A 26,948-nucleotide genomic window follows, 5' to 3' on the forward strand; every position below is an offset into this window, starting at 1 on the left:
AAATGAAGGTCTCTTTGTATCAGTGCACAGATCGTGACGCGCGTCTCTCTATAATGTGATTGTGAAGTAAATGGTAGCGGAAATCACCGCATTATGAACTCGTCACGCAATACCCCCAGCCTCAGACCAAATGTTAGGCCCTGTAGACAGGCCAGCCTATATAAATATCATATTAAGCAGAAATGTGAAATGTACCTTATAATGGTGCGTTCACACCGGACGCGAATAGCGCGTCAGGCGCGAGTGATTTCAATGTTAAGTCAATGCAAAGACGCGTTACGCGCGTAAAAAATTCCTGCGGCGCGAATGAGGCGTAGAGCGCGGCGCGGTAGACGCGAATTCGCCTCATTCGCGCGTCAAGTTGGCGCGAATGGCGCGAATTAAGCGTATGGGGCGTTAAGCGCGTTACGCGCGAATGATTTAGTTAGTGCTATTTGTGCATTCACGCGTTTGACGCGAATTCGCGTCTGCCGCCCGAGTTGAAAAATCTGAACTTCTGCGTCAATTCGCGCCGCGTTAACCAATCAGGAGCCTGCTTGCTTCACGTGGCATAAAGTGACATAGCATAACAAACTCCCGCTCGAAAGTCATTCATTCCAAATGGAGGAGAAACTTATTTTAGCTGTGAGTGGTCACCCGGAGTTATTTGACTCAAGTTCTTACTTTTATAGAGACAGGAACAAAAAGGACCTCGCTTGGAAGAAGATTAGTGAGGAGATTGTACAACCTGGTACGTTGTAAAATATACAAATTTCACTTTTGAGTCACGTTATTGAGCTAACGTTACTAATCAGTTAGCAAGCTGCCGTGCTGCTAGTTTACAACTATTTTCCCGCAAATATACAACTGCTTTTCAAGATAATGTGTTTATTCAGATGATGTCTGCCGTAAAAAGTGGAAAAGCCTCAGGGACACGTACCTGAAGGAGAAGGGGAAGGAGACGGAGAAGAGGAGTGGGTCAGCAGCAGGGTCTGGGAAGAGGTGGAAGTTTTCTCAGATCTTGGGATTCCTCGACCCCTTCGTCACTCCACGAGAAACGACAAGTAACATGGAGGGGGTCGAGGCCCGGATCGGAGAGGACAACCACCTCGAGGACCAGGGACACCCCGAACAATCAGGGGAGACAGTGACAGGTGTGTTTCTAATATAGACACATTACGAGGCATATATGTTGTCATGTTTACAGATGAAAAAAATTTAATCTCTCTGAGTATTGTTACCAATGTGTCGTATTAACATTTAATATTGTCTTGACAGAGCCATATCAGAGTGAGGATGGGCAAAGAACCCCATCTTCTGCTCCTGTCTCCCCAGTCCCTGGTCCCTCAGCCCCTGCTGCTGAACCTAGAGGTGTGTGAAGGCAATAGTACAAAATTATTTCAACATGTTACATGCACGTTTTTTGTGAATGCAGACACAAATCCATTGCAGTCTATGCAACCAATCATCTGCATACATTTTAACTACTGTTCATTTGAATGTTTATCTACGTATATGTCTGAAGTATAACTTTAATTACTTAATATGTTAAAGCAAGTTCAAAACAATATCACACTTGCATTTAAGCACTGTCTGTCACTCACAGGCACATATATTATTCTCACAATATCTAGACAATTTTGTCGTTTAAATGCAATTTTTTAAACCTTCACTGTGAGAATGAAAATCAGGTATCATCTTTCTGTCTTCACATTGCACCATGTGTTGTATTTTTTTATTTTCACAGGCCAACAGAGGAGGAGAGCTCGTCGGCGGCCCCGTGAGCGGTCACCGGATGGTCCGTCGGAGGTGGAGCAGCGACTTCTTGCGCTCCTGTCGCAACCTCCGACGCAACCTCCAACACCCCCCACACCGCCACCGCCACTGCCACTAACCACAGACGAGCACTTCCTCCTATCCCTTCTGCCTTTTGTACAGAGCATGCCGCCTCATCTTAAGGAACATTTTAAATATAAATTATATACTTATGCAATGGAAAATAGCTATATTGTGCTAAATTTGGAACAATTTGACCCCCCCCCCTCCAGAGTAGTAAAAAATAAAATGAGGCAGCAGGCTCTGCAGGAAACGCAGAAGGCCCTCCTTCCTCTTCTCCTACATGCTGTTCCCTGGGGCTTTTCCAGCTTCCAAGCGAGGTCCTTTTTATTCCTGTTTTTAATTTTTTTTTCCTGTACGTTTTATTTCTTTTATATAATTGCCCTTAATAAATAATTTTACAATCTGACTAAATGCCTGTTGTGGTTCTATGCACAACAAAGCAAATATTGTATCACATAACTTGTTTTTTAATATACAAGATGTTTTAATTTAGTATTTAATGTTATTTATTCCATATCTAAATATAGATTATATGAAACATCATTGTAATGTAAAGACAACCAACAACAAAAAAATAGAAAGGTTTGATACTTTTTGGAAGCTGGCTCCATTTATTTATTAAAAAATAAATAAATTTACCTTGTATACAAACATGGAAAACCTGTAATTTTGTAAAGGTTAGTCATAGTTTAAACTTAATACATGTGCATGTTGTGGACCTGACAGGCTGGAACTGAGGCTGACAACCTGGAAAAAAAAATACTAAATATTATAATGGAGGAAAACTGTTTTTAGAAAGACATGCTCTTTATAGGTTTGTGGGTGGCTCTTAAAAGAGCCGTTGTGGGGAAATCATGAGGAGGACTTCAAATGCTACTCCGTCGGCTGCCATGGTACTGCTCCCTCCGCCGAGAAGTGTTCCATGAAGACGTCCCTCACCTGGAGTGCCTCTCTGGAGGAGTTGTTGGCTGCAACTCGACCCAGACCTGTCAGTGGCTCCTCTCCAGCATGCCCTGTGCCCCTCACACCAGGTGCCTCCCTCCCTTCCGAATACCGCATGAAGTTGTGGAGAACACACGTCGCCTTCACACACTTCTCCGCAACTTCAGGGTGGACCTCGATGAGGCGGCGGTACATCCTCCACTGTGAGGAGAGGATGCCAAAGGCGTTCTCCACCACCAGCCTGGCTCTGGAGAGGCGGTAATTGAAGACACGCCTCTCTGGAGGAAGCGTGCGTCCAGGGAAGGGCCGCATGAGGTTCCTCCGCAGCGGGAACGCCTCATCAGCCACGAAGACATGAGGCTGGGGTCCTCTGTCTTCAGCACCAGGTAGAGGGTGGTCAGGAGGCAGATGAAGAGTGCCAGCCCGGAGAGCCTGTCCAAAGGCTGAGTTTGACAGAATCCCACCGTCACTGGTTCTGCCGTACCCCCCAACATCGATCACCCGGAAGCGATACTTCGCATCCACAACTGCAAGCAGAACGATGGAGAACGTTCCCTTGTAGTTGTGGAACTGGGATCCTGAGTTGGGGGGTGCCTTCAGCACCACATGCTTCCCATCCACCGCTCCAACGCACAGAGGGAAGTTCCACCGCTCCTGAAATCCCTCTGCGATGGACCTCCAGTCATCGGTGGTGGGCACAGCTATGTAGTCCTCCACAAGGCAGTCCCAGATGGCAGTCACTACCTGGGCGACGATCTGGCACACTGTGGAGACACCAACCCGGTAGCTGGATGCTATCGTCCTGAATGAGTCCCCAGTGGCAAGAAACCTAGAAAACATTGTTATAAATATTATTACAAGTACACTTGTAGTTACACATTAAACTATACAATCAACAGGTATACTATTAAATGGTTTATGGTATATTAAAATGGCAATAATCAAGCATGACATATAGACAATAATCAAGAACTACATATTGCTTACAGATAGAGATATTTAATTTCTAGGTTAATGTCTTGGTTATAGCAGTTAACTCAGTATCACTAGAAAGATTACTGTGTTTATACAGAGAAACATGACAGTATCACGTATGCCAAGAATATTTTAATGTCTAGGTTATAGCAGTTAACTCAGAATCTCTATAAAGATCACTGTGTTTATACAGAGAAACATGACAGTATCACGTCTGCCAAGAGAATATTTATGTCAGTTAACTGAGTATCACTAGAAAGAGCGCCAACCGTACCAGTTTAAAAAAAACATTGATAGCATATGTTAGCATATTGAATATTCTGTATTTAAAATATCATATACATTTACTAACCGAAGACAGATGGACAGGCGCTCCGCAGCCGGGATAGAGCGCCTGTAGTTGGTGTCCTGGAGGGTGATCCTCGCTCCGATGCGGGACAACAAGTCATCAAACTGGGCGCGGGACAGGCGGAAGTACCGCTGAAAGCGGCCGTCATCCAGGCGCAGCTCCTGGAGCAAATGGTGAAACTCGCCGAACTGGGTTCGCCTCCGAAGGGTCTGGTGGACCCAAATACGGCGATGATGATCCCTACGGCGCTGTTCTGTTCTCCAGAGCAAATACAGAGCGGTGACTCTCTCGATAAATGACCGATCAACAACAGACATCATGTAAAAAGATGGCCGCCAACGGGGTTCGAAACTTTTGCCTCTGACACGCGTGACGCGAGTAAATTTCGCTTCAAACTTTTGTTTTTTACGCGCGTCAGTTTCACTCTTGACACGCGAATTAACACAAAGTGGTCAAGCGTCAAACTAGACGCGGTAGACGAGAATGACGCGCTATTCGCGTGCGGTGTGAACGCACAGTTAGAGGATTGATATCTGGATTGACGCGTGAAGAATGCACTTCCACAGCAGTCACGAGTAACAGCAGGAATAGGCGGTTAAAGTTGTCTATGCTTAATTTGATTTGATGACAGTCACGAGACCGCTTACTCAATCCAATCACGTTGATGGTCCATGGATAAAAATAAAATACATTTAAAACAAGCATGTAACCAGTAACGACCACAAACAGAAGGAAAATAGCGGAGAAAAAGTACCGATACATCACTTAAAATGTACTCAAGTAAAAGTACAAAAATTTTAAACTACTCAAAAAAGTACAATTTCTGAAAAAAAATACTTAATTACAGTAACGTGAGTATTTGTAATTCGTTACTTCACACCCCTGGCTGTATTACTCTAGACTTCTGATGGAGAACAGATATAGTAACAACTTTCCACAAACGTGTACACATGGGTTGGAGCCACTTCTCAGCAAAAGCACACCACACTAGTGTTCACTTCAATTCCACAGCCATAAATCAATGTGTATCAATAAGGCAAAAGCACTGCAATTCACTCACACGATGAGTGTGTTCAGAGGCCTCAATCCGTTTGTTACACTCACGTGGGGGATATTAAATCTTCAGTTCCTCCTCAACACTCTGAAACACATAGCTTCTCCAACAATCAGATCCACACTCACTGCGTCCTCTTTAAGCTGTGCGAATATTTGTGAGATGAAATCAATTCACTTATCTTTCTCTGTCTCTTCCCAGTGCAGGTTCAATCGACAACCCAGTCCAGCAGATTTCCCACAGACGATCACTCTGATCCAGCAACTTCAATGGGTGGCTTCCACACCCAGACAATTTCCCAGAATAAGCTTGTGACCACCACTGCTCCGAGAAACCCAGAACAGCACGGGACCAACGACCCACGAACAACCACCACAGACGCTCTCCCAATAGCCCTTTTATCTATGGCTTATGAAGCAAACAGCCCGTGTAAACGCTGCTCCTCTCTCTCTCTCACCTGTAGTGCATTAGCGTTAATCAGGCCGGGCAGTGATTCTACCACACCCGGAACCGAAGTGGGATGTGTCACACACAAATCATTCCCTCGGGAAACTCGTGACTCATCAAGGGGGTTGTCCTCGGGTGTCCCGCTGAGATCATCGGGGTGGTAAGGGCGGAGCCACTCTGGCTTCAACTTCGGGGTCCCTCGGGACCACAGCCCACCCTACCATGGGTACCTCTGGGGCGGGTGGCGCACTTGGGTGGAAGAACGACTCAGGCCAGCCGACAGTTCGTCATCTCCTTGTCCAGAACAGCAGGGTGGAGGAACAAAGGCGTTGGCTTTCGAATAAGTAGACTTTCTCTTTTCACAGGCCAGCAATGGCAGGATGCAGCGGCAGACGACAGGGTCTCTGTTCATAGAGCAACAATAGTGAGCACAGAATCCAGCAGTTAATAACTGAGTCTTCTCTTCCATAGGACAGCAATAGCCGAATGCAGCGGCAGACGACAGGGTCTCTCTGTTCATAGAACAACAATAGTGAGTACAGAATCCAGCAGTTAATAACTGAGTCTTCTCTTCCATAGGACAGCAATAGCCGGATGCAGCAGCAGACGGCAGGGTCTCTCTGTTCATAGAACAACAATAGTGAGTACAGAATCCAGCAGTTAATAACTGAGTCTTCTCTTGCCACAGGACAGTACTAGCCGGATGCAGCGGCGGACGACAGGGTCTCTCTGTTGGTCCAGTTCCAATGCCAAGGCTTCTTGTCGTAAAGCCTCGAAGGTCATGGTGGGATCTCGTCGAAGCTGGAGCCGTACGGCTTGACGTACCGGGCCTTCGCGCAGTCCCAAGACAAATTGGTCTCGTAACAAGACATCTCCTTCGCCAAGCCCATGATCTTGTCGTCCTTTCAGCCGACTGAACTGTTCCCGCAACTTCAGGGAGTATGCCCGGAGGGTCTGCTGCGGTCCCTGCTGGGAGCTGAAGAATTGGGCACGGAGCGTGGCCACTGGGGTGGAATCTCCATACAAGCCGAACAGGAACTCGAAGATTACCTTGGTAGTAGCCCGGACGGTTTCTGGTGCAGCGAGGACTTCTCTCTTCGCTTCTCCCTCCAACAATCCCAACACGAACTGTACTCGCTGGGGTGCACTCAATCCTTGCAATCCGGCCAGATATTCCGTCTGTGCCTTCCACTCATGTAAACTCAACTCTGATCCTGGCCCTCCATAACGCTGTGCCCAGGGTGCCCCCATGAAGATCGGCATGACTGATGGGCGAGCTGCGGGTACCTCTTCATCCACCATCGCACACCTGTGGCCGCTACAACTCACGGAGGTAAATCCTGCCGACTACGCCACTTTGGTAAGTAGAACGAGTAAGGGTTCTTCACAGTACAAAGTACTCTCTTCGGTTCACAGTAGTGAGACCGTGGTTTAAAAGCTTACTTCATAGGTGATGCTGCATAGTTCCAGACTCAGACAGTAAGGAGAACAGGTAAGAATCTTCACAATACAAAGTATTTTCTTCAGTTCATGATAGTGAGACAGTGGTTTAAAAGCTTACTTCACCAACAATGCTGCATACTTCCAGACTCAGACAGTAAGGAGAACAGGTAAGGATCTTCGCAGAAGATCTTTTTCAGCTCAGCTGTATTACTCTAGCCTTCTGATGGAGAACAGATATAGTAACAACTTTCCACAAATGTGTACACATGGGTTGGGGCCACTTCTCAGCAAAAGCACACCACACTAGTGTTCACTTCAATTCCACAGCCATAAATCAATGTGTATCAATAAGGCAAAAGCACTGCAATTCACTCACACTATAGGGCTGTTCAGAGGCCTCAATCCGTTTGTTACACTCACGTGGGGGATATTAAATCTTCAGTTCCTCCTCAACACACTCTGAAACACATAGCTTCTCCAACAATCAGATCCACACCCACTGCGTCCTCTTTAAGCTGTGTGAATATTCGTGAGATGAAATCAATTCACTTATCTTTCTCTGTCTCTTCCCAGTGCAGGTTCTATCGACAACCCAGTCCAGCAGATTTCCCACAGACGATCACTCTGATCCAGCAACTTCAATGGGCGGCTTCCACACCCAGACAATTTCCCAGAATAAGCTTGTGACCACCACTGCTCCGAGAAACCCAGAACAGCACGGGACCAACAATGGACCAACGACGGACCAACGACCCACGAACAACCACCACAGACGCTCTCCCAATAGCCCTTTTATCTATGGCTTATGAAGCAAACAGCCCGTGTAAACGCCGCTCCTCTCTCTCTCCCACCTGTAGTGCATTAGCGTTAATCAGGCCGGGCAGTGATTCTACCACACCCGGAACCGGAGTGGGATGTGTCACACACAAATCATTCCCTCGGGAAACTCGTGACCCATCAAGGGGGTTCCGCTCGCTAAGCGATTTTGTCACCCGTGACCTCAAAAACGGTGTTGAAATATTTTGTCCTGTTGCTTTTTCAGACTCTCTATCTATGGGCTTCTCCTTGACTTTATGCCTCTATGTCCCCCCGATTGCCTTATAGAGAGTAAAAGATTGCCTGCGAGCTTCTCCTCCTATCTATTCGGTAATTTCTCTACTGTGCGCCAGAGAGTCGCTTTGTTATGACGCAATCTTTAGCCTATTTTTACAAAAATGGCTTCTACGGGGCCATAACGTAAGATACAAAGTAATGGAGTCTTTTATACCAGTGGCGGATCTACAGGGGGGCAAGGGGGGGCAGGTGCCCCCCCACTCTAGAGCCTTGCCCCCCCAGCTGCCCCCCTAACTTTGATAATCCAAAAACTGTACTTTAAAAAACACCTCTCAAGCTTTCTCAAAACAGAGAATGAAACGATACATTTACCAAAATTAAACAATTTAATTTGTATTAAAGCCCCTCCCCCCTACCCCTCAAATACTTAGTACGTCCCTGATTCAAACGTGCAGAGCGGCGTTCGCTCAGTCTGGCTCTCACACACACACACACACACACAGCGAGTCTGCTGCGGTGCGGTGGCCCTGCAACCCGACTGGAGAGACTGAGCTGCCCCAGAGCCTCTGAAGGTGAAGTGAGTTTCCCCAGGTGTAGTTAAACACACGTTTAACTTAGTTGCATTTTTAATGAATGCAGTGTATGCTAAAGACGATCCAGCATCAGAAAAAACAGCGAGTCTATTACGTTAGCCAAAATCAGCGGTCAGATCGCTCCCTCGTGATTTGTAAGAGCACTCTTCCCTTTGATTAGCCTATTTTTGATTTTTGTAAAGACATACAGCTTAATAAAAAATATAAATTATTTGTATCAATAACGTTTACTGATGGTCGCCGTTACGTTACAACACACAATACAGTGCCAGTTAGGAGATCGATCATTTGATTAGCTAAGCAAATCCAATTCCTCTCAGATATCACAGCAATGAAACCAGGTTACTACTGGGGAAATAACAAATACAATTAGGATTATTATATTAAGTAGTGTAAACATAACTGGTGTGTGTGCATGTAATAAATCTTTCTGGTTTTATATTTGTTATATAGGCTATTATTAGCTACATGGACTTACAGTGTAATGTAATACAAGGTAGGGGTGGAACGGTACATGTATTCAGGGCCGGCCCGAGGCATAAGCGAACTAAGCGGCTGCTTGGGGCCCCCTGGCCACCAGGGGGCCCCCAATCGAGTTTTTTTTTGTTTGTTTTTTACATATTAAATAACTTAAACAAGTGACATAAATGAATGAATGAATGAATAAGACAAGAAAATTCTGATTTCATGATCAATACCTGCCTACAACTGCTGCTTTGTCTGCCAGCATTTGAATCATGCGCATAAACTCACCTCGCGTGCATAGACGAGCGCGGCCCGCGCGCAAATGCACGCCGCGCATAGTTACGCCGTTACTGTCACACGCTAATGTCAGTAATGTTAAGCCATCATGTCACAAAAAAGGATGTATCCCTCTGGTGCCGAAAAGAGAAAGAAAAAAAGGACAGATGAGGAGAAAAAAGAGCAAGATAAAGGTATGTTTGCATGATTTTTACAGTATGTTTAATTGTGCTGTACAAATTGGACTCTCACTTAAGGTAGCAGCTAGTCATGACCTTATAAATCCCTAGCTAGCAAAATATAGCTAAATTCCTGCCATCGACAGTGAAATGTCTCCCATTAATATACATTTATCTAGGTGTAGATTAGATAACTCACTTCTGTGATGAAAATAGACTTCAATTATATTAATATGGTGGCGAGTTATGTAACGGTGCTCCCCTTATATTCAGGCAGCAGTAGATCACCATGTTAAGTGGTGACCAACCATACTGCAATTATGGCTCATTTGCCAAAAGAAAATGAATTGTTAGGTGTGGAATTGCTTGTTGATGAGTGTTAGTAATGATGGCAAAACTAATTATCCTCGAACAACTATGCACTTACTTATGCAATGTTTTTTTGTTTTTTTCAGGAACACTGTTGAAGTACTTTGGAGCTGGAGCACAACCAACTCTACCTGCCCCTGATGTTTCATCAAGTGTCAGTGCCTCCACAGCTGATGATACAGCAGGTGAGGTTTTTCTTGATGGAAAATGGTTACATAGCCTGTTAATATGACATGACACATTTAACATAGCTTTTTATTTATTTATTTATTTATTTATTTATTTATTTATTTATTTATTTATTTATTTATTTGTTTGTTTGTTTGTTTGTTTGATCATTGCAGGTTCATCCACTGCAGAGTTACAGGCGCCTGAAAGTGAGGAACAGTTAACATTACTTGTATGCGAGGAACAGTTACCAGCACTTACGTTCACTGATACATTGGTTTCAACCTCAGCCGGCATGATGGGTCAGTTAATCTAACAGTTTTTATTTTGGCTTTACTGTAAAATATCCTGTGTTATGTTATAATTCTATTTTTTTATCTAATGTCCCTACAGGTCCTTCTACATCTGCACCCACTGCTATAGATTTCCCATCGACTCCCTCAACAAGCTCCAGCTATCAAGATAGATCACCAGCTCCTCCAATTGACCCAGTTGAATGCTCAGCGTTCCTGTCTGACTCAGAAAGGACTGATCTGGTAAAAAGAGGCCCAGTGCCAATAAGTGACACCTTCACCTTCCCCAAAAAATCAGATGGACGAAGCTTTCACTACCACTATACAGACAATTAGTTAATGGAGAAAAAATCAAGCGAAGCTGGCTAATTTATTCAAAGAAAAATTATGCGGTTTACTGCTTCTGTTGCAAATTATTCTCGAGAAAGTCCACAAAACTTTCAACAGAGGGACAGTGTGATTGGGTAAATGTAGGTGCTTTGCTGAAACAACATGAGAATAGTCCAGATCATTGCAATAATATGGTAAAGTGGAAAGACTTTGCCATCCGTCTTTCTAAGCAGAAGACTATTGATGCAACAGAAATGGCCCTTTTGGGGGCAGAAAAAAATCGTTGGAGAGATGTTCTCATCCGTTTGATTAGTATCATTCAGTCTTTGGCAGAGAGGAATCTTGCACTCAGAGGGTCTGTCGATACTTTGCATAAGGTTAACAATGGGAACTTCCTTAAAGAGGTGGAACTGATGGCAAAATTTGACCCGGTGTTAAAAGACCACATCAGACGAATTGATAGTGGAATGCAGCACAACACATACCTGGGTAAGACTATCCAGAATGAGCTGATAGAGTGTGTCAGTAACAAAATAATGGAGGTAATGGTGGCAGAAATCAAGGACTGCAAATATTATTCAATTATTTTAGACTGTACACCTGATGTTAGTCACCATGAACAAATGTCTGTTGTGGTGCGCACAGTCACTCTGGGCAAAACACCAGAAATAAAAGAGCACTTTTTGGGATTTCTGATAGCTCCAGAATCCACTGGCCTGGGTTTGTCCAATCAAATCCTTAACAGGCTTGAAGAATTGAACATCCCTTTTCAGGATTGTCGGGGGCAATCCTATGACAATGGGGCTAATATGAAGGGAAAAAACAAAGGTCTGCAGGCTAGGCTATTGGTTAAAAATCCAAGATCAAAATCCTTTTTATGTGCCTTGCAGTGCTCATACCTAAATCTGAAAGTCTCAGATGCGGCTAAAGCATCAAAGGATGCTTCTTGTTTTTTTGGAAATGTGGAGAAGGTGTACAATTTGTTCGCTGGGTCCACTCAGAGGTGGGCCATCTTACGGAAGTTTGTTGATCTTACCTTCAAGTCCTGGAGTGAGACGCCCTGGGAAAGCCGGATTAAAAGCATTGAAGCTTTGCGCTACCAGGCAGAGAAGGTGAGGGAAGCCCTGCTAGAAGTTAGAAATAAAGCGACTGACCCTGTAGTGGCTGTTGAAGCCAACTCTCTTGCGGAAGAAATAGGTTCTTTTAGATTTCAGATTTGTTGTGTGGTCTGGTTTGACATTTTATCTAAAATTAGCATCACTAGCAAGATTCTACAGTCAAACAACATGCAGCTTGATGTAGCTGTTAAACTTGTACAAAAGAACAAAGGTGAACTCATCAGTTACCAAAAAACAGGTTTCTGTGATGCACAGACATCTGCAAAAGAAATTTGTGAGCAGATGAACACAGAAGCAGTGCTGAAAGAGAAGTGATTGCGTTCTACAAAAAGGCACTTTGCCTATGAGGCTGCAGATGAACCGATAGTGGATGCTATGAAGAGACTAGAAGTGTCCTTTTTTAATGCTGTAGTGGACTGTAGCATACAGTCGTTGGAAGATAGATTTCAGTCTCTAAGTGAGGTTAAAGAAAACTTTGGAGTGCTGCTCAATTTTAGGGAGCTAGATCGAAAGGTCCGGAGGGAACAATGTGAGCTTCTTGGACAAAAACTCTCTTGTGGAGAGGAGGCTGATATTGATGGTAGCGCACTGGCTGTAGAGATTGAGAGTCTTCCTGAACTTTCCCAAACTATGATGACCGCCCTTGAGCTTCTCACATACCTCTCACAAAATGAGATGTGTGAGCTTTACCCAAATCTTTGGGTAGCTCTCAGAATAGCCTGCACTCTGCCTGTAACAGTTGCCTCAGCAGAGAGGAGCTTTTCCAAGCTCAAATTGATTAAAACATATCTGAGATCATCAATGGCCCAGGAAAGACTAAGTGGACTTGCTATTATTAGTATTAATTACAAAGTTGGCCAATGTATACCGTACAATGATGTCATCAGTGACTTTGCCTTCAGAAAAGCTAGGAAGGAAAGATTTTGAGGACAGTTACACTGTATTGAGTAAATTAAAAGTTACTCGGTTTAAAAATAAAAGTGAAATACTGATGCACTTTAATCATTTAAGTATCTATTTTTTTGTAACATTTTATTTTTTATTATATTAATGTTTGTCTATTTTGTATTTGAAGGTTGCACATTTAATGCACATTTGCATTTGTAATTTTTTTTTTAATAAATAAACAATTTATTTAATATGTGTTGTGAGTTTGTTTTCAGAAGTTTCAAAGAGTTAGTAAAAGAGTAAAGTAAAAGTTAAAACTTTATTAAAGTATTTATTTTTTATTAAGTATTCATTTTGTATTAATACATAACTTCACTGTATTCATTTATAATGTAACATTATAGCATGACATTTGTGTCAATAATAGCAAGCACAGCTGACTCCGCGTGGTGGGAGGGGGCCCCCAAATCAAATTCTGCTTAGGGCCCCCAAAAGGCTCGGGCCGGCTCTGCATGTATTCGTATTGAACCGAATCGGTACGGGCGTCACGGTTCGGTGCACGAATTTACACGTAGAATACACGGTATAAAAATAAATAAAACTCTAAATAGCGATAAAATTCGCTCAATTCGCGTTTGGTCTGAACGCAGCATATTGAACAGACTGCGATGTCAATATTGCAATGCTGAACTGTGTGTACGCGCTCGAGAGAGGGAGAGGCGCGGGCGCGATCGAACTGTGTGTGTGTGTGTATGTGAGAGAGAGGGGTGCGGGCGCGATCGAACTGTGTGTGTGTTCTGGCTCTCTATGCCCTGTGGTATTGCATTAGTTTGCCGCTGTATTTATTTATCCTACCCTCTAGGGGTCAGTATCTTCTTTAGCGGGTTTGGGTTTTTCTTCTATGTTTTTTCGCGTGCGCAAGTTCAACGCGCGTTAGTGATGAGCGGAAGCAACAGGCAGAAAAGTTTGTCTCACGAGGTGTTAGGAAAATGTTCCTGAGGCGTTTACATTTCTACTCTCCTCTCGAACCCCCGTATAATCTGTAAGTAGCCTAATTCAGAGGTGGGAGTAAGTCACACATGTTCAAGTCACAAGTAAGTCTCAAGTCCCATACCATCAAGTCTCAAGCAAGTCACGCAACCAAGTCAAGTCAAGTCAAGTCAATGGTTCACTTCAAGCAAGTCAAGTCGAGTCCTGCTAAGCTTCAAGTCAAGTCCAAGTCAAGTTACAATACCAAACAGAAAAAAAGTTTATATTGGCCTCAACCTTATTAATTTTTGATTACCTTGATTACCTTTCTTATACATTTATATCGTAATATTAATAACATTCGTATAATTTATTACAGCATGTATTTATGATTATCGAAATTTGGAATTATTATGATTATAATAACAATTATATGAAAAATGTTGAAGACAAAACATTTGAAGGCAAATTCACAAGTGTGATGCATTTAATTATATTGGTTTTATAGTAAATGTCATATGTTTAACTTTGCTTATATATTTTTTTATGCAATATCACCCAGACATTAACTTTCCCATTAATAGCCCATATTTGACCCCTTAAATTAATTTCCAGGGGCATTTTTTTCTAACTATGTTCTAACCACTTTTTTTCTATCCATGCATTTACACTGCAATTACAACACCACAAATAATGTTATGAGATTAATTATTTAAATATAATCATTTTAATATAGAACAAAATAGATGCTAAAAAATAATTCTATTTTTTTTAATTATGAAATTAAAACCGCCAATAGGTGGCGCCAAATCAACGTCTTAATGTACCAGTCATAGAAGCATTCATTCAACTGATTCGTTCAAAGCCTCAGATTCAATCTGGAACTAAGCAACTAGGTCACTCAGTCACAAAAACCCCGGATTTACTCTTTTTCTGTGGCTTGTTTGAAACTACGGTCATTGGAGAAATAGAGCAAAAACAGAGAATATTTACAATATTACGTCTAAAATGTCACACCACAATACTCTTTGTGGACTGTTGTAGCCTATAAAATCATTAGCACATTTGCAATCGCGCCAATATTCTGGAAATATTTTTTAATATCATATGTTATAAATATAAAAATAACTCATATAGGGACATTTTTTCCACATCTTGAATTTTGGGTGCATATTAATTCTGCTCACATTGCCCCCCAACCCCCTGATAACATATGACGCTGCTTCAAGAGAGACATAAAACAGGACAAAACATCATTAACAGTTTTCTATACTGTTTTTCGTCATTGGAAAGAGCGACATATTGGCTTTAAAGCGTGATTTGAAAGAAACTGTGGCAAATGTCTGCGTGAATTTATGCACGTTATACAAAACATGCCACCATTAATTATCATTTGAATCTATTGACAGCCTTAAGCTATATTTGAAAACATAATATTGTATAGAGGCATGCTGTTTTAACCACTATTCTTTCTAGATTTAACGTTAGTCAAATTAACTAACAAACAGGTTAAATAAGCTTACTTTTAGACTTGGTGAATGAAGTTTGAGGTTGTGATGGTCGTGTCCGATATCCCTTGCCAGTTAAATATTCTTGTATGAATATGGTCAATTTCTAGTGTTTAAATATCCAAAAAGAAACGATGCTGGAGATGTTTTTGTATTTAGCGCGCTCACTGAGGTGTATGTTTTTTCTGTGCTCTGTGCGTCACGTATTCGCGCAGAATCTGATGACTGGCGTCAATGGTTCCGTTGCTTTCATTTTGTTCATCAATATATGTTGCGATGATTTATATAAAAATGTATATAAAGTCATTTTCGAGTCATAGAGTTCAAGTCAAGTCAAGTCTCGAGTCATTGGATCTCAAGTCAAAGTCAAGTCAAGTCATTTTCTTAATTTAGTCCCAACAACAAGGGCCAGGCCCTCAGTCGTTTAATGTCGCTCCGCAAAACGCTGAAAAGGAAACCTGAAATTAGGGAGCATTACGTTGAGTTTTTGGATAAAATTTTCAGTAAGGGCCACGCCGAACCAGCTCATGCTCTTTCTCCAGACCAAGAATGCTGGTACCTCCCTAGTTTTGGAGTTTACCACCATCAAAAGCCAGGGAAAATTAGGGTAGTCTTTGACTCGAGTGCTCAATACGACAATGTTTCTCTCAATGACGTGCTACTAAAAGGGCCAGATCTCAATAACACTCTTGTGGGAGTTCTGATGCGTTTCAGATTTGACCCATACGCAGTCATGGCAGACGTGGAGCAAATGTTTCACAACTTTCTAGTCAGAGAGGACCATCGTAACTACCTTCGCTTCTTGTGGTTCAAAAACCACGATCTGGATGGAGAAGTGCAGGAATTCAGGATGAGAGTGCACGTATTTGGGAACTGCCCCTCCCCATCAGTGGCCATCTATGGACTGAAACGGTCAGCGATGGAGGGGGAAAGGGAATACGGCAGTGATGCAAGAGAGTTCATTGAACGTCACTTTTATGTAGATGATGGACTAAAATCATTCTCTTCCACAGATGAGGCCATTGACATTCTCTGTAGAGCCTGGAAAATGCTGGCTCAGTGTAACATATGCCTGCAAAAAATCTCATCTAACTGTCCTATCATCACAAGTGCCTTTCCAAGTGAGGACCTTGCAACGGACATGCAGGGCCTTGACCTCGGGCAGACTACCCCTCCCATCCAGCGCAGCTTAGGCTTGGGCTGGGACCTGTCCACAGACCTGTTCAAGTTTCAGGTAACAGTCAATGAAAAACCCTTGACTAAACGGGGAGTGCTGTCAGTTATTAATAGTGTGTTCGACCCAATTGGCTTTGCCGTCCCAGTCATTGTAGAAGGTAGGGCCATATTGAGAGACATTTCCACTGACATTTGTGAATGGGAAACCGAACTGCCTAAAGGAAAATTACAACAGTGGCAACAATGGAAGGACTCCCTCAAATATCTACGACAACTTGAAATCCCCAGAATGTACACCTCAATACCACTATCTGCAGCACTAACTAAGGAGATCCATGTCTTTTGTGATGCCTCCACTAAGGCAGTGGGCGCTGTTGCTTACCTCAAACTCACAGATAGAGATGGACACAGTGAAGAGGGTTTTCTTCTCGGCAAAGTATGGCTTTCCCCAAAACCAGACATTACCATACCCAGACTTGAACTTTGCGCAGCAGTCCTGGCTGTTGAGGCGGCCGAGTTAGTCCAGGAGGAGCTAGACGTGAGCTTCTACACAGACTCCAAAGTAGTGCTCGGTTACATCTTTAACAAAAAGGGACGCTTTCATGTTTATGTGCACAACAGAGTAGAACGCATCAGGCGCTTCACAAAAACCCACCAGTGGCATTACGTGCCCACTCATTTAAATCCCGCTGATCATGCCACACGAGCACTGCCTGCTGAGCAGCTTTCTAACTCCACATGGATTAGTGGACCCGTTTTCCTTTCCAATTCAGGAAAAAGTCAAGTACAGGCAGAGTTGTTTGATCTTGTAGACCCAGAGACTGACGATGAACTGAGACCTGAGGTCACTACATGTGCCACCACTATCTCAAAGGATGGACTCAGTCGCGTCAGATTTGAAAGGTTTTCGAGTTGGAATGTACTACTCAGAGCTATATCCAAACTCCAACACATTGCCCAGTCATTTAAGCTGAACCCAAAGAGCTCATGTCACAGGCTGGCACAGCTGTAACGAACACTCATCCGAAAAACAACTCAACCAAGCCAAGAAAATGATCATTCACACTGTTCAAAAGGAGGTTTACTCCGAAGAAATGAGACAAGTTGAAAAAGGAGTACCCCTTCAGAACTCAAGCCCACTCAGCAAACTGAGCCCGTTTGTCGACTCGAATGGAATCCTCAGAGTAGGTGGGAGGCTGAAGCGTGCACAGTTGACATCGGTTGAAACAAATCCCATCCTCATCCCTGGAAAGCACCACCTTTCTCAGCTCATTATAAAACACTTCCATGGTAAAGTATGCCATCAGGGACGGCATTTTACGGAAGGGGTAGTTAGGACTGCAGGTTTTTGGATTGTGGGAGGTAAAAGAGCAATAAGCAGAGTGATATTCAGATGCGTCACATGCCGCAAACTAAGGGGGAGACAACAGGAACAGAGCATGGCTGAGCTACCAGAGGACAGGCTGTCCACGGACCCTCCTTTCACACATGTAGGTCTTGATGTGTTCGGCCCCTGGCCTGTCATGATCAGAAAAACACGTGCTGGGCAATCGGATGCTAAGCGATGGGCAGTCATATTTACGTGTATGAGCACACGTGCCATCCACATTGAAACTATAGAATCGATGGACACGTCATCGTTCATAAATGCCCTGCGTCGTTTCTTTGCCATCAGGGGAGCAGTCAAACTTCTTAGATCCGATTGTGGCACAAATTTTGTGGGTGCCTGCAAGGAACTGCAAATAGACAAACAGGGCTGTCACAACAGCAAACTTCACAACTTCCTCAAAGACTCCGGCTGTAAATGGCATTTCAACCCCCCACATGCATCTCATATGGGTGGCTCCTGGGAGCGCATGATTGGGGTCACACGTAAAATCCTCGATGCAATGCTCCTGGAACACAGACATGTAAGGCTCACTCATGAGATATTAGTGACATTAATGGCTGAAATCACTGCGATAGTAAATGCTCGTCCGCTCACAGCAGTTTCTACAGATCCAGAAAACCCAGCCATTCTTACCCCTGCCATGCTACTCACACAAAAGGTTGCGACTCCACCTATCCCACCAGGTCAGTTTGAAAGCAGGGATCTTTACAGAGCGCAATGGAGGCGCGTGCAATACCTTGCCGATGTTTTCTGGAGCCGATGGCAAAGGGAATACCTCTCAGGACTTCAGAACCGCCGCAAATGGAAAACAGTAAAACCAAATCTACAAACAGGAGACGTTGTTCTGCTAAAGGAGGCACTTGAACATAGGAATAACTGGCCACTTGGACTCATCACCAAAATCTTCCCAAGCGGGGATGGATTTGTTAGGAAAGTAGTGGTGAAGATTTTCCACAAGGGTGAACTCAGAGCATACATAAGACCTATAAGTGAGGTTGTGTTGTTGGTGTCCAAGGACAATATTTATTTATCCTACCCTCTAGGGGTCAGTATCTTCTTTAGCGGGTTTGGGTTTTTCTTCTATGTTTTTTCGCGTGCGCAAGTTCAACGCGCGTTAGTTGATGAGCGGAAGCAACAGGCAGAAAAGTTTGTCTCACGAGGTGTTAGGAAAATGTTCCTGAGGCGTTTACATTTCTACTCTCCTCTCGAACCCCCGTATATCTTCGAGAAGCGTTGATATGACATAATCTGTAAGTAGCCTAATTTATTGCCCATATTGTTTTTCTAAATAATCTGTTATTTGAGAGGTTATGTTAACTCTTCCTAGCGAACGTTACTAGCTTCGTGTTTAGTATCGTGCAATATACTATAAGTCGATCCTATATATAACTCTGTTGTTTTTTTTTTGTCATCCCGGTCGTCAGATTGTATTTATAGGTTGTTAAAGATTGAACGAATAGTCTCGGTGATTCCTGTATAGCTTTGATGAAGACTGGCTGAATTCGCGTTCGACTAAATGTAATGAAAAGAGAAAATCCTGTTATGCTTTTACAAAATAATGTAAAAGAACAAATTTATAGCTTTATTATTCAGTAGCGGGAATTTATGTCGGGATCTCAGACACGTTGATCAATATTCTGAACCGATTGTGAATTTGTGTACAATTATCTGCAGTATATTCAGCAGCCTGCATGATAGCGTCTTGATGCAAGTTGTATTGTTTTATCACTGTAATCTGGTGATTCTTATGTTTTGTATTCTAATTATTTCCAATATGTAAAGGCACAACAATGTGTTTTTGATTTGTTAAATGTATCTTTGATAGTATTTTTTTGTATGTTCACAGTTTTACAGTAAAAAGACAAGAAGGAAAGAGAGAGAGAGAGAGAGAGAGAGAGAGAGAGGCGCGGGCGCGATCGAACAGTGGAAACAAAAACATACTCCGTAAACATATAATTCAAACTGCAAAGTGTTTACCTATATTTGTGTACACTCGCAATAAAACACAACATTGTGCCTTTTTCACACTCTCTTGTCAAACTGTAAAAAGAAATCGCACGCACGCACGCACGCACACATACACACACAAACACACACACACACAGTTTTACTTTTAAATTACACATTCTACATTGATTAAAAAAAGAAAATCAAATGTGGTTTTTAATGGTAGCCTATTATTATTTTATACAGAAATCAATTATTTATAATTCAGATGAGAATAAAGTTAGGGTTAATTAAAATTAAGAAAAACAAATATATTGATCTGAAATATGGCAAATTAATTTTAAATTCATTCAAACATACCAAACATATTGCAAGGTCTTTGTCTTTTTATTAATTTAATTAATAAACTAATTAAATTATATAAAACTATTGTCAGTACAAATAAACTGGTTCTATGCCTTTATTAATAACACTTATTTTAAAAATACAAGGCTTAAGACATTTATAAAAATGCCTTCTGTATTTTTGTTTTGCTTTTCACTCCATTGTACCGAAATCGTACCGAACCGTGATGTCTGAACCGAGGTATGAACCGAACCGTGACTTCTGTGTACCGTTCCACCCGTAATACAAGGATAACCAGAGGTTTTCACATATTGACTTTTGCAGGCAAGAGTAGTTGAAGAAAGTAGCTGGAGCCTAACCATTAAGGCTAAAAGTCCTTGGACACAATTATTGTACTTTGTTTTAATATTTTCATTTTGCTTGTTATAATTTTACTTTTTAAAAGATGCACGGTTTTGTTTTGTTTGAACACTGCACTGGGCTTATTCCTGTTGTAAATTAAAAACCTTTTTAGTGTGTAAGGGCATGATTAAACAATAATACTTTGTTTTTGTGTTTGTTTTGTTAAAGCAATTCACATATAGGGATTCCCACCGTCTGCCCCTGCCACCCTGCCAAGACCTCTTGCCACCCCTTTGCCCCCCCATGTAAAATTTTCTAGATCCGCCACTGTTTTATACATTGTCGTGTTTCTTTAGAAATAAATAATGGACAAATTAAGTCTTTGGACGCCTCAGATGTAAAGTTATTCACTGTCAAAGTGACGCCAAAATGAATGGGAGTCAATGTAATGCTAACGGCTGGTGATGGTCTGCTACAATGGCGGCTCCGGGAGGCTTCAGTTTCCGGCTGATGGATTACCCACTTGGTCAGACTGGGGAGAGAGGCGCTGTAATAATGTAAAATATGTGAAAAACAATGTTTTTTGAACAATCAAGCATGAAAGCATATTCTAGACAAAATCAAGACTTCATAAAAGGGGATAATAGGACCCCTTTAACATTTTAATTGTTGTGGTAAGCTTGTAGAATTGAACAAACCTTGGTGAAATTAGCAACCCTGCAGCAGTTTCACATCTCACTATGTTTTTAATCATAGAGCATTGTGTGTTTTGAGGAAAAAGATGAAGAATGTTCAAACATTTATCTTGTGTTTTAATATGTCTGGTTGAAGTTGCAGGCTATCAACTGATAAAGCAATAGAGAATGACAAAATAATCACAACTGAGCCCTGCTTTCACAGACAGCGCTTAGATTAATCCAGGATTAGACTTTACTTCAATTAGGACAAAAGTAGCTTTTATAAATGTGTTTTAGAAAAAAAAAAAAAAATAGATATTTTAAAGGGGACCTATTATGCCCCTTTTCACAAGATGTAAAATGAGTCTCTGATGTCCCCAGAGTGTGTATGTGAAGTTTTAGCTCAAAATTCCCAACAGATCATTTTCTACAGCATGTTTAAATTGTCACTTTTTGAGGCTCAGAAAAACTCACCGTTTTAATGTGTATCCCTTTAAATGCAAATGAGCTGTTGCTGCCGGCCCAGAGGGCGGAGCCTAACGAGCTCGCAGGACGTGTCAGGTAGGGGTGGGCGATACTGCAAAATTCGGTATCGATCCGATACCAGGTAAATACAGGGCCAGTATCGCCGATATCCATACCAATACTTTTTAATTTTAAAAGCATGCACTTGAACTTACATGCACTTTCCTGTGCTAGAGCAGTGTGTCATGATTTATGAGGTGAATGCATCATCATTAATATGCTAAATCTGAATACGTTTTCATGACCACTAAATATTTTGTGATTTGTGCTCTCAACTCGCCTGTAATTAGTCAGTGACTTTTACCAAACTACCCTAATTATAGTAATGCACTATTGTACACTAGCCTACTGTTCAAAAGTTTGGGGGCTGTAAGATTTTTAATTCTCTTCTGCATTTATTTGATCAAAAATACAGTAAAAACTGTAATATTATTACAATTTAACATGGGCTATTCTTTCATTTATTCCTGTGATCAAAGCTGAATTTTCAGCATCATTACTCCAGTCTTCATGATCCTTCATGATGAGAATTCATTTTATGCTGATTTGCTGCTCAAGAAACATTTCTTATTATTATCAATGTTGAAAACAGTTTCATGTTTTTGTGGAAACCAAATAATTTTGCATAAATTGTATCATGATGAACAAAGTTGAAAGAACAGTATTTATATGAAATAGTTTTTTTTAAATAAAAAAACCCTTGACTGTCACTTTCGATCATTTTAATGCATCGATCCTATGTTGAATAAAAATATCAATTTCATTAAACAAATGTTACTGACGTCAACAATTTTAACCGTTATGTAAACTTTTAATTTGTTTATTGCGAAATAACTCCCGATTGTTTCTCTGTCATCTAAGCAAGGCTTCGTTTCGCAAACGCACTGAGACAGAAGCACCCATAGATATACAGAGACTAGAGCTGCGTCCGAAATCGCGTACAATGTTAGTAGGTACTACATTTAAATTAGAACGTACTTCTCGACCGTTAAAAAAGTACGTTCTATATAGTATGAATAGGGGTAGTATGAATGGAGTCCGGACGTAGGCTACTACATTCGCCATGTTTGTATTATCACGTGACGTGCACTATCACATCAGCGCGAAAATTTAAAGAGCCCATTCCACTGACTGCACCAACTTCGAGCAGTGTGTTTAGTTCTGCTTTCACCGTTTTAACATCGTTCGAGCTTACAATTCAGAGGAGTCGTAGGTCAGCTGCTCGCAGATGACGCCTTCGTCGAGAGCTTTTGTGTAATTTCTCAAATAACGTAAGAATCATCATTTATTTAGCTAATACATGATTTTACCTCCAGGGAAAAAACACACACATATCTGTGAACACAGATGTTGATTTTTGGTAATTTGCTTGTGATGTTAATATCTTTCATGATGGTAATATCACAAGCAGTGTGTGTGTGTGTGTGTATGCATTCAGACACACACACACACACACACACACACACACACACACACACACACACACACACACACACACACACACACACACACACACACACACACACACTCACACTCACTGAGGGTCACCATGGTGGACAGTAGGATAACACACTGCGATCAGATACAATACACATAGCCTACATGTGTGAAGACGTTAGATCTAAAAGCCTCTGTGCCATCATAAATCTTCTAAAATCAGCATTTTTATCAAGATTGTGTATTTAGGTTCAGTAATTTCACTTTAATAGCAATTAATAGGTCATTTTCATTGACATTAAATTGAAATAACTGAACACAGACATACAAGCTTGATAAAAAAAGGTTATCATTCTAGAAGAAAAGTTCAGGTGGCACTTAGAGGCTTTGGATCTTTAGTCTTCATTCATTTATATATATGCACAGATAAATACACAAATACATCATACATAAGAAATTCATCATATACATACATATTTATAAATAAGCCAACACAGGAAACAAGTGTCTTGTCGATTCAAATTGTATTGTAAAATTAACTATATACATGTTTACAGATTGTGAGCCCTACAACATATACTGCCACCTCAATTCTGCTGTGCCAATTCTTCATCTATATTTTGAAGATGGAGCTGACCTCCAGCACTCCTTCCTCCAACTCTTAAGCCAGTCCCTGATTGCTGCAGTGAACCTGATTGTTAATCCAGTTAAACTGGTGCTTGTGTTCTAGCTACATATCACATATTTAAGCTTAATTTTTTTTTTTTTTTTTTTTTTTACAAATTATTTACTTTACATACAAGTCCTCATCTCGTACACATACTTTGAAAGAAACAGATTTTGAATTATTGTAAAGTGATGCCCTACAAATGAGATTGCTAGTATAAAAGTCCCTTTAGTTATTTTAGAAACGTGTGAAAGTTTCCTTACTGAAGCTGATGAAGTTCATTTTCTTCTCTCAAGATGATACTATAATACAAAAAACTTTTCCTTGTTTTAAAACTTTTCCTTTTGGTGGTGCTTTATACTACTTTGTGCCAAAGTTTTGTGATTTTGTTTTAAGCTTTGTATTCCGTATCCATTTAAAAGTTAAATAATACACACAAAAAAAAGCAAATACATTTTAAAGGTGTCGGGAGCGTGTGTGTATTTCTCTACAGTGCAGCACTCATTCAGACAACATTTTTCAGATACACCTGCAATTTGCTTGTTCAAAAAAACATCTGGAATCTGCCACAAAATAAGTGCACACACAACACACTTTAAAAATATTAATTACTCAATGCCACCTATTAAACACTTTACAACTGACAATCTAGCTACTGTAAATCCCTGGGAATTAAGTGTTTTGTAATAAATCATGTTTACTTACTAACAAATAAATGGAAAAGTGTGTGTAACATTTGTTTTCTTTATTAATAATTTTTTAGCAATCATTTCTAAAAGCTGAAGGGATCTTTCCTCTCTCTCGTTTGTCTCCCTTTCTCTCTCTTTTTCTCTGGCCTCATGCTCTCGTCGCCCTCATTCTTTCCTCTCCTTTCTTTCATTAGCCAGTCTCCAGTCTATAAGAACACAGGCGTGTTCATCAGCCCCCTGCAAAATCAACCCAGAATTTTACATTAGTGATTATATAAACCATGAACATTCTATATTATTAATATTACAATATTAATGGACAAGTTGAGGTAACACTTGTTAACAGTAGCTTGCTATGTAGCCAACAAATATGATTAATATTACAATATTAATGGACAAGTTGAGGTAAGACTTGTTAACAGTAGCTTGCTATGTAGCCAACAAACATTTCATAATATCAACACTGGTAAAGGAGAAATACAATCTTTGTAAAATAAAAAAAAAATTATGTTTTGTAACTATCTCATTAAACTGCGAAACAACGAACGTCGTTGTTTAAAGAAAATAGTGTTAGCTATGCTGTTATGCCAGTGACAGGCATTAGCTTGTTCTGTTCGGTAATAATAATAATGATAAAATTGTTATTTTGCAGCCAATTCACAAAATTGTACAATTTACATTATTTAAACTTTTAACAAGTCAATCGTTTACCTATATGATGTTAAACAAATACAATTGTTTACAAACTGTGCATCCTCACTCATGACTCCTCTGAAAGCCTCCTCAATAGTGCAGCAGATTAATGGCATATTTCAAGAGAATCGTTCAAATTGGTATAGAAGCATGAAATTTGGCACAGATACTCTCCAAGGGTCATTTTTTGGGAAAAAGGCGTTGGCCACCCAAAAATTCAAGATGGCCGCTATTTCTGTCAAATGCTCATAGTCAATTGTCCAAACATTGATATCATGTAGGCATAACATTTTGTGAAAATACTCTCTTCAGAATGTTGTTTTGGAAAACAGTGCTTGTCCCTCAAAAATTCAAGATGGCAACCATTTTTCGAGATGGCTGCCATTTTTCTTGAATACTTATTTTTTTTCAAATGGTGATGCTATCATGACATTTGGTACAAATATTCTTCAAGGAACATTATCATGGAAAAAGGTGTGTGCCACTCAAAAATTCAAGATGGCGACCATTTTCAAGATGCCCATAGAATGTACATTTCCAGAAGAAAATGTGAGTGGGTGCTTGCAGTGGCAAAACTCGCCACTCGGTTGCTAGGGTGTGGTACATGATTGCATACAAGCCAACAAACATGTCTGTACAATGTTCTGGTGCCGAGATATGGCTTATTCATGTGTTCATGTGTTTGCTAGGCGGTTGCTAGAGTGTTCTGGGTCGTTGCTATGGTGTTGGTAGGCGGTTGCTAGGGTATTCTGGGTGGTTGCTATGGTGTTGGTAGGTGGTTAGTAGTTGTCACAGATGGTCACTATTGGAGTTCTTAGCATTTTCTTGGCATGATTTAGCACTTACTTAATCGCTATTAGCATGTAGCTGTTCACAGTTGGAACTCCTGTTTGCTAGCATGAGTCAAAAGATATGCAATTTCTGTAAAGCTGCTTTGAGACAATGTGTATTGTGAAAAGCGGTCACTATTGGAGTTCTTAGCATTTTCTTGGCATGATTTAGCACTTACTTAATCGCTATTAGCATGTAGCTGTTCACAGTTGGAACTCCTGTTTGCTAGCATGAGTCAAAAGATATTGCAATTTCTGTAAAGCTGCTTTGAGACAATGTGTATTGTGAAAAGCGCTATACAAATAAATTTGAATTGAATTGAATTGAATTGAAAAGAGCCAACCCCCATCTCCATACGATGTTCTGATGCAGAGATATGCTGCCGTGCAAACGCAAAAGACCGTAACTTCGTTTTTGGTTGAAAATGAGTTATTGATATTTTTGGCAAATTTTTGGCCTGTGTACTTACAGCTGCCATCAGTCCCTGTAACTTCTGATGTCCCCAGAGCCTTGTCCTGCACTAATACGGTCAGATAGTATGCTCTTAGCCCGCTCCATCGACAAACGTGTGATATCGATCGCGAAGGATATATCCAGAGTTGACAGAAAAGTGTTACACATGCCATAGCAGGTGAATACAACAAAGAACTAAAGCCCCGCCTCACCCAGTTCGGTTACCGGATCTGGTTGAAACATTAATGCATCTAGCTGGCAGAGAGCCAAAACTTCGCCGGCACTTTCAGCACCGCCCTGAACACGGTCGAGCCGACGCAGGACAAATACATCACAGGGAGTGATAATAATGAAGCAACAAGGGTATATTGGTGCATACAACATAATGAAGCAAGTGCTGGTGCATACAACATCAGACCAGCTCAGCTGTTACAAGCAGGTTATACAATCACAGCGTCCGGAATAAATCCGCGGGACGAGCGAAGTGCACAAGCACAATAATAGGGCAGACAGGCAGCTGAAACCACCGCATACTGAAA

General features: G+C 41.3%; 1 protein-coding gene across 1 annotated transcript; it reads left to right on the plus strand.

The window, feature by feature from the left end:
- The first annotated feature begins 417 nt into the window (after positions 1-417).
- Positions 418-2,555, plus strand: LOC143741262 (uncharacterized). Its single transcript, XM_077233681.1, has 5 exons — positions 418-730; positions 876-1,133; positions 1,258-1,350; positions 1,727-2,170; positions 2,545-2,555. Exons 1-5 carry the CDS (start codon positions 601-603, stop codon positions 2,553-2,555), a joined length of 936 nt encoding a protein of 311 aa, XP_077089796.1. The 5' UTR covers positions 418-600.
- Positions 2,556-26,948: the final 24,393 nt, after the last annotated feature.

Source organism: Siphateles boraxobius, unplaced genomic scaffold, assembly GCF_051911475.1.
Source record: "Siphateles boraxobius isolate OS27281-9 unplaced genomic scaffold, OSU_SipBor_1 183, whole genome shotgun sequence".
Lineage (NCBI taxonomy): Eukaryota > Metazoa > Chordata > Actinopteri > Cypriniformes > Leuciscidae > Siphateles > Siphateles boraxobius.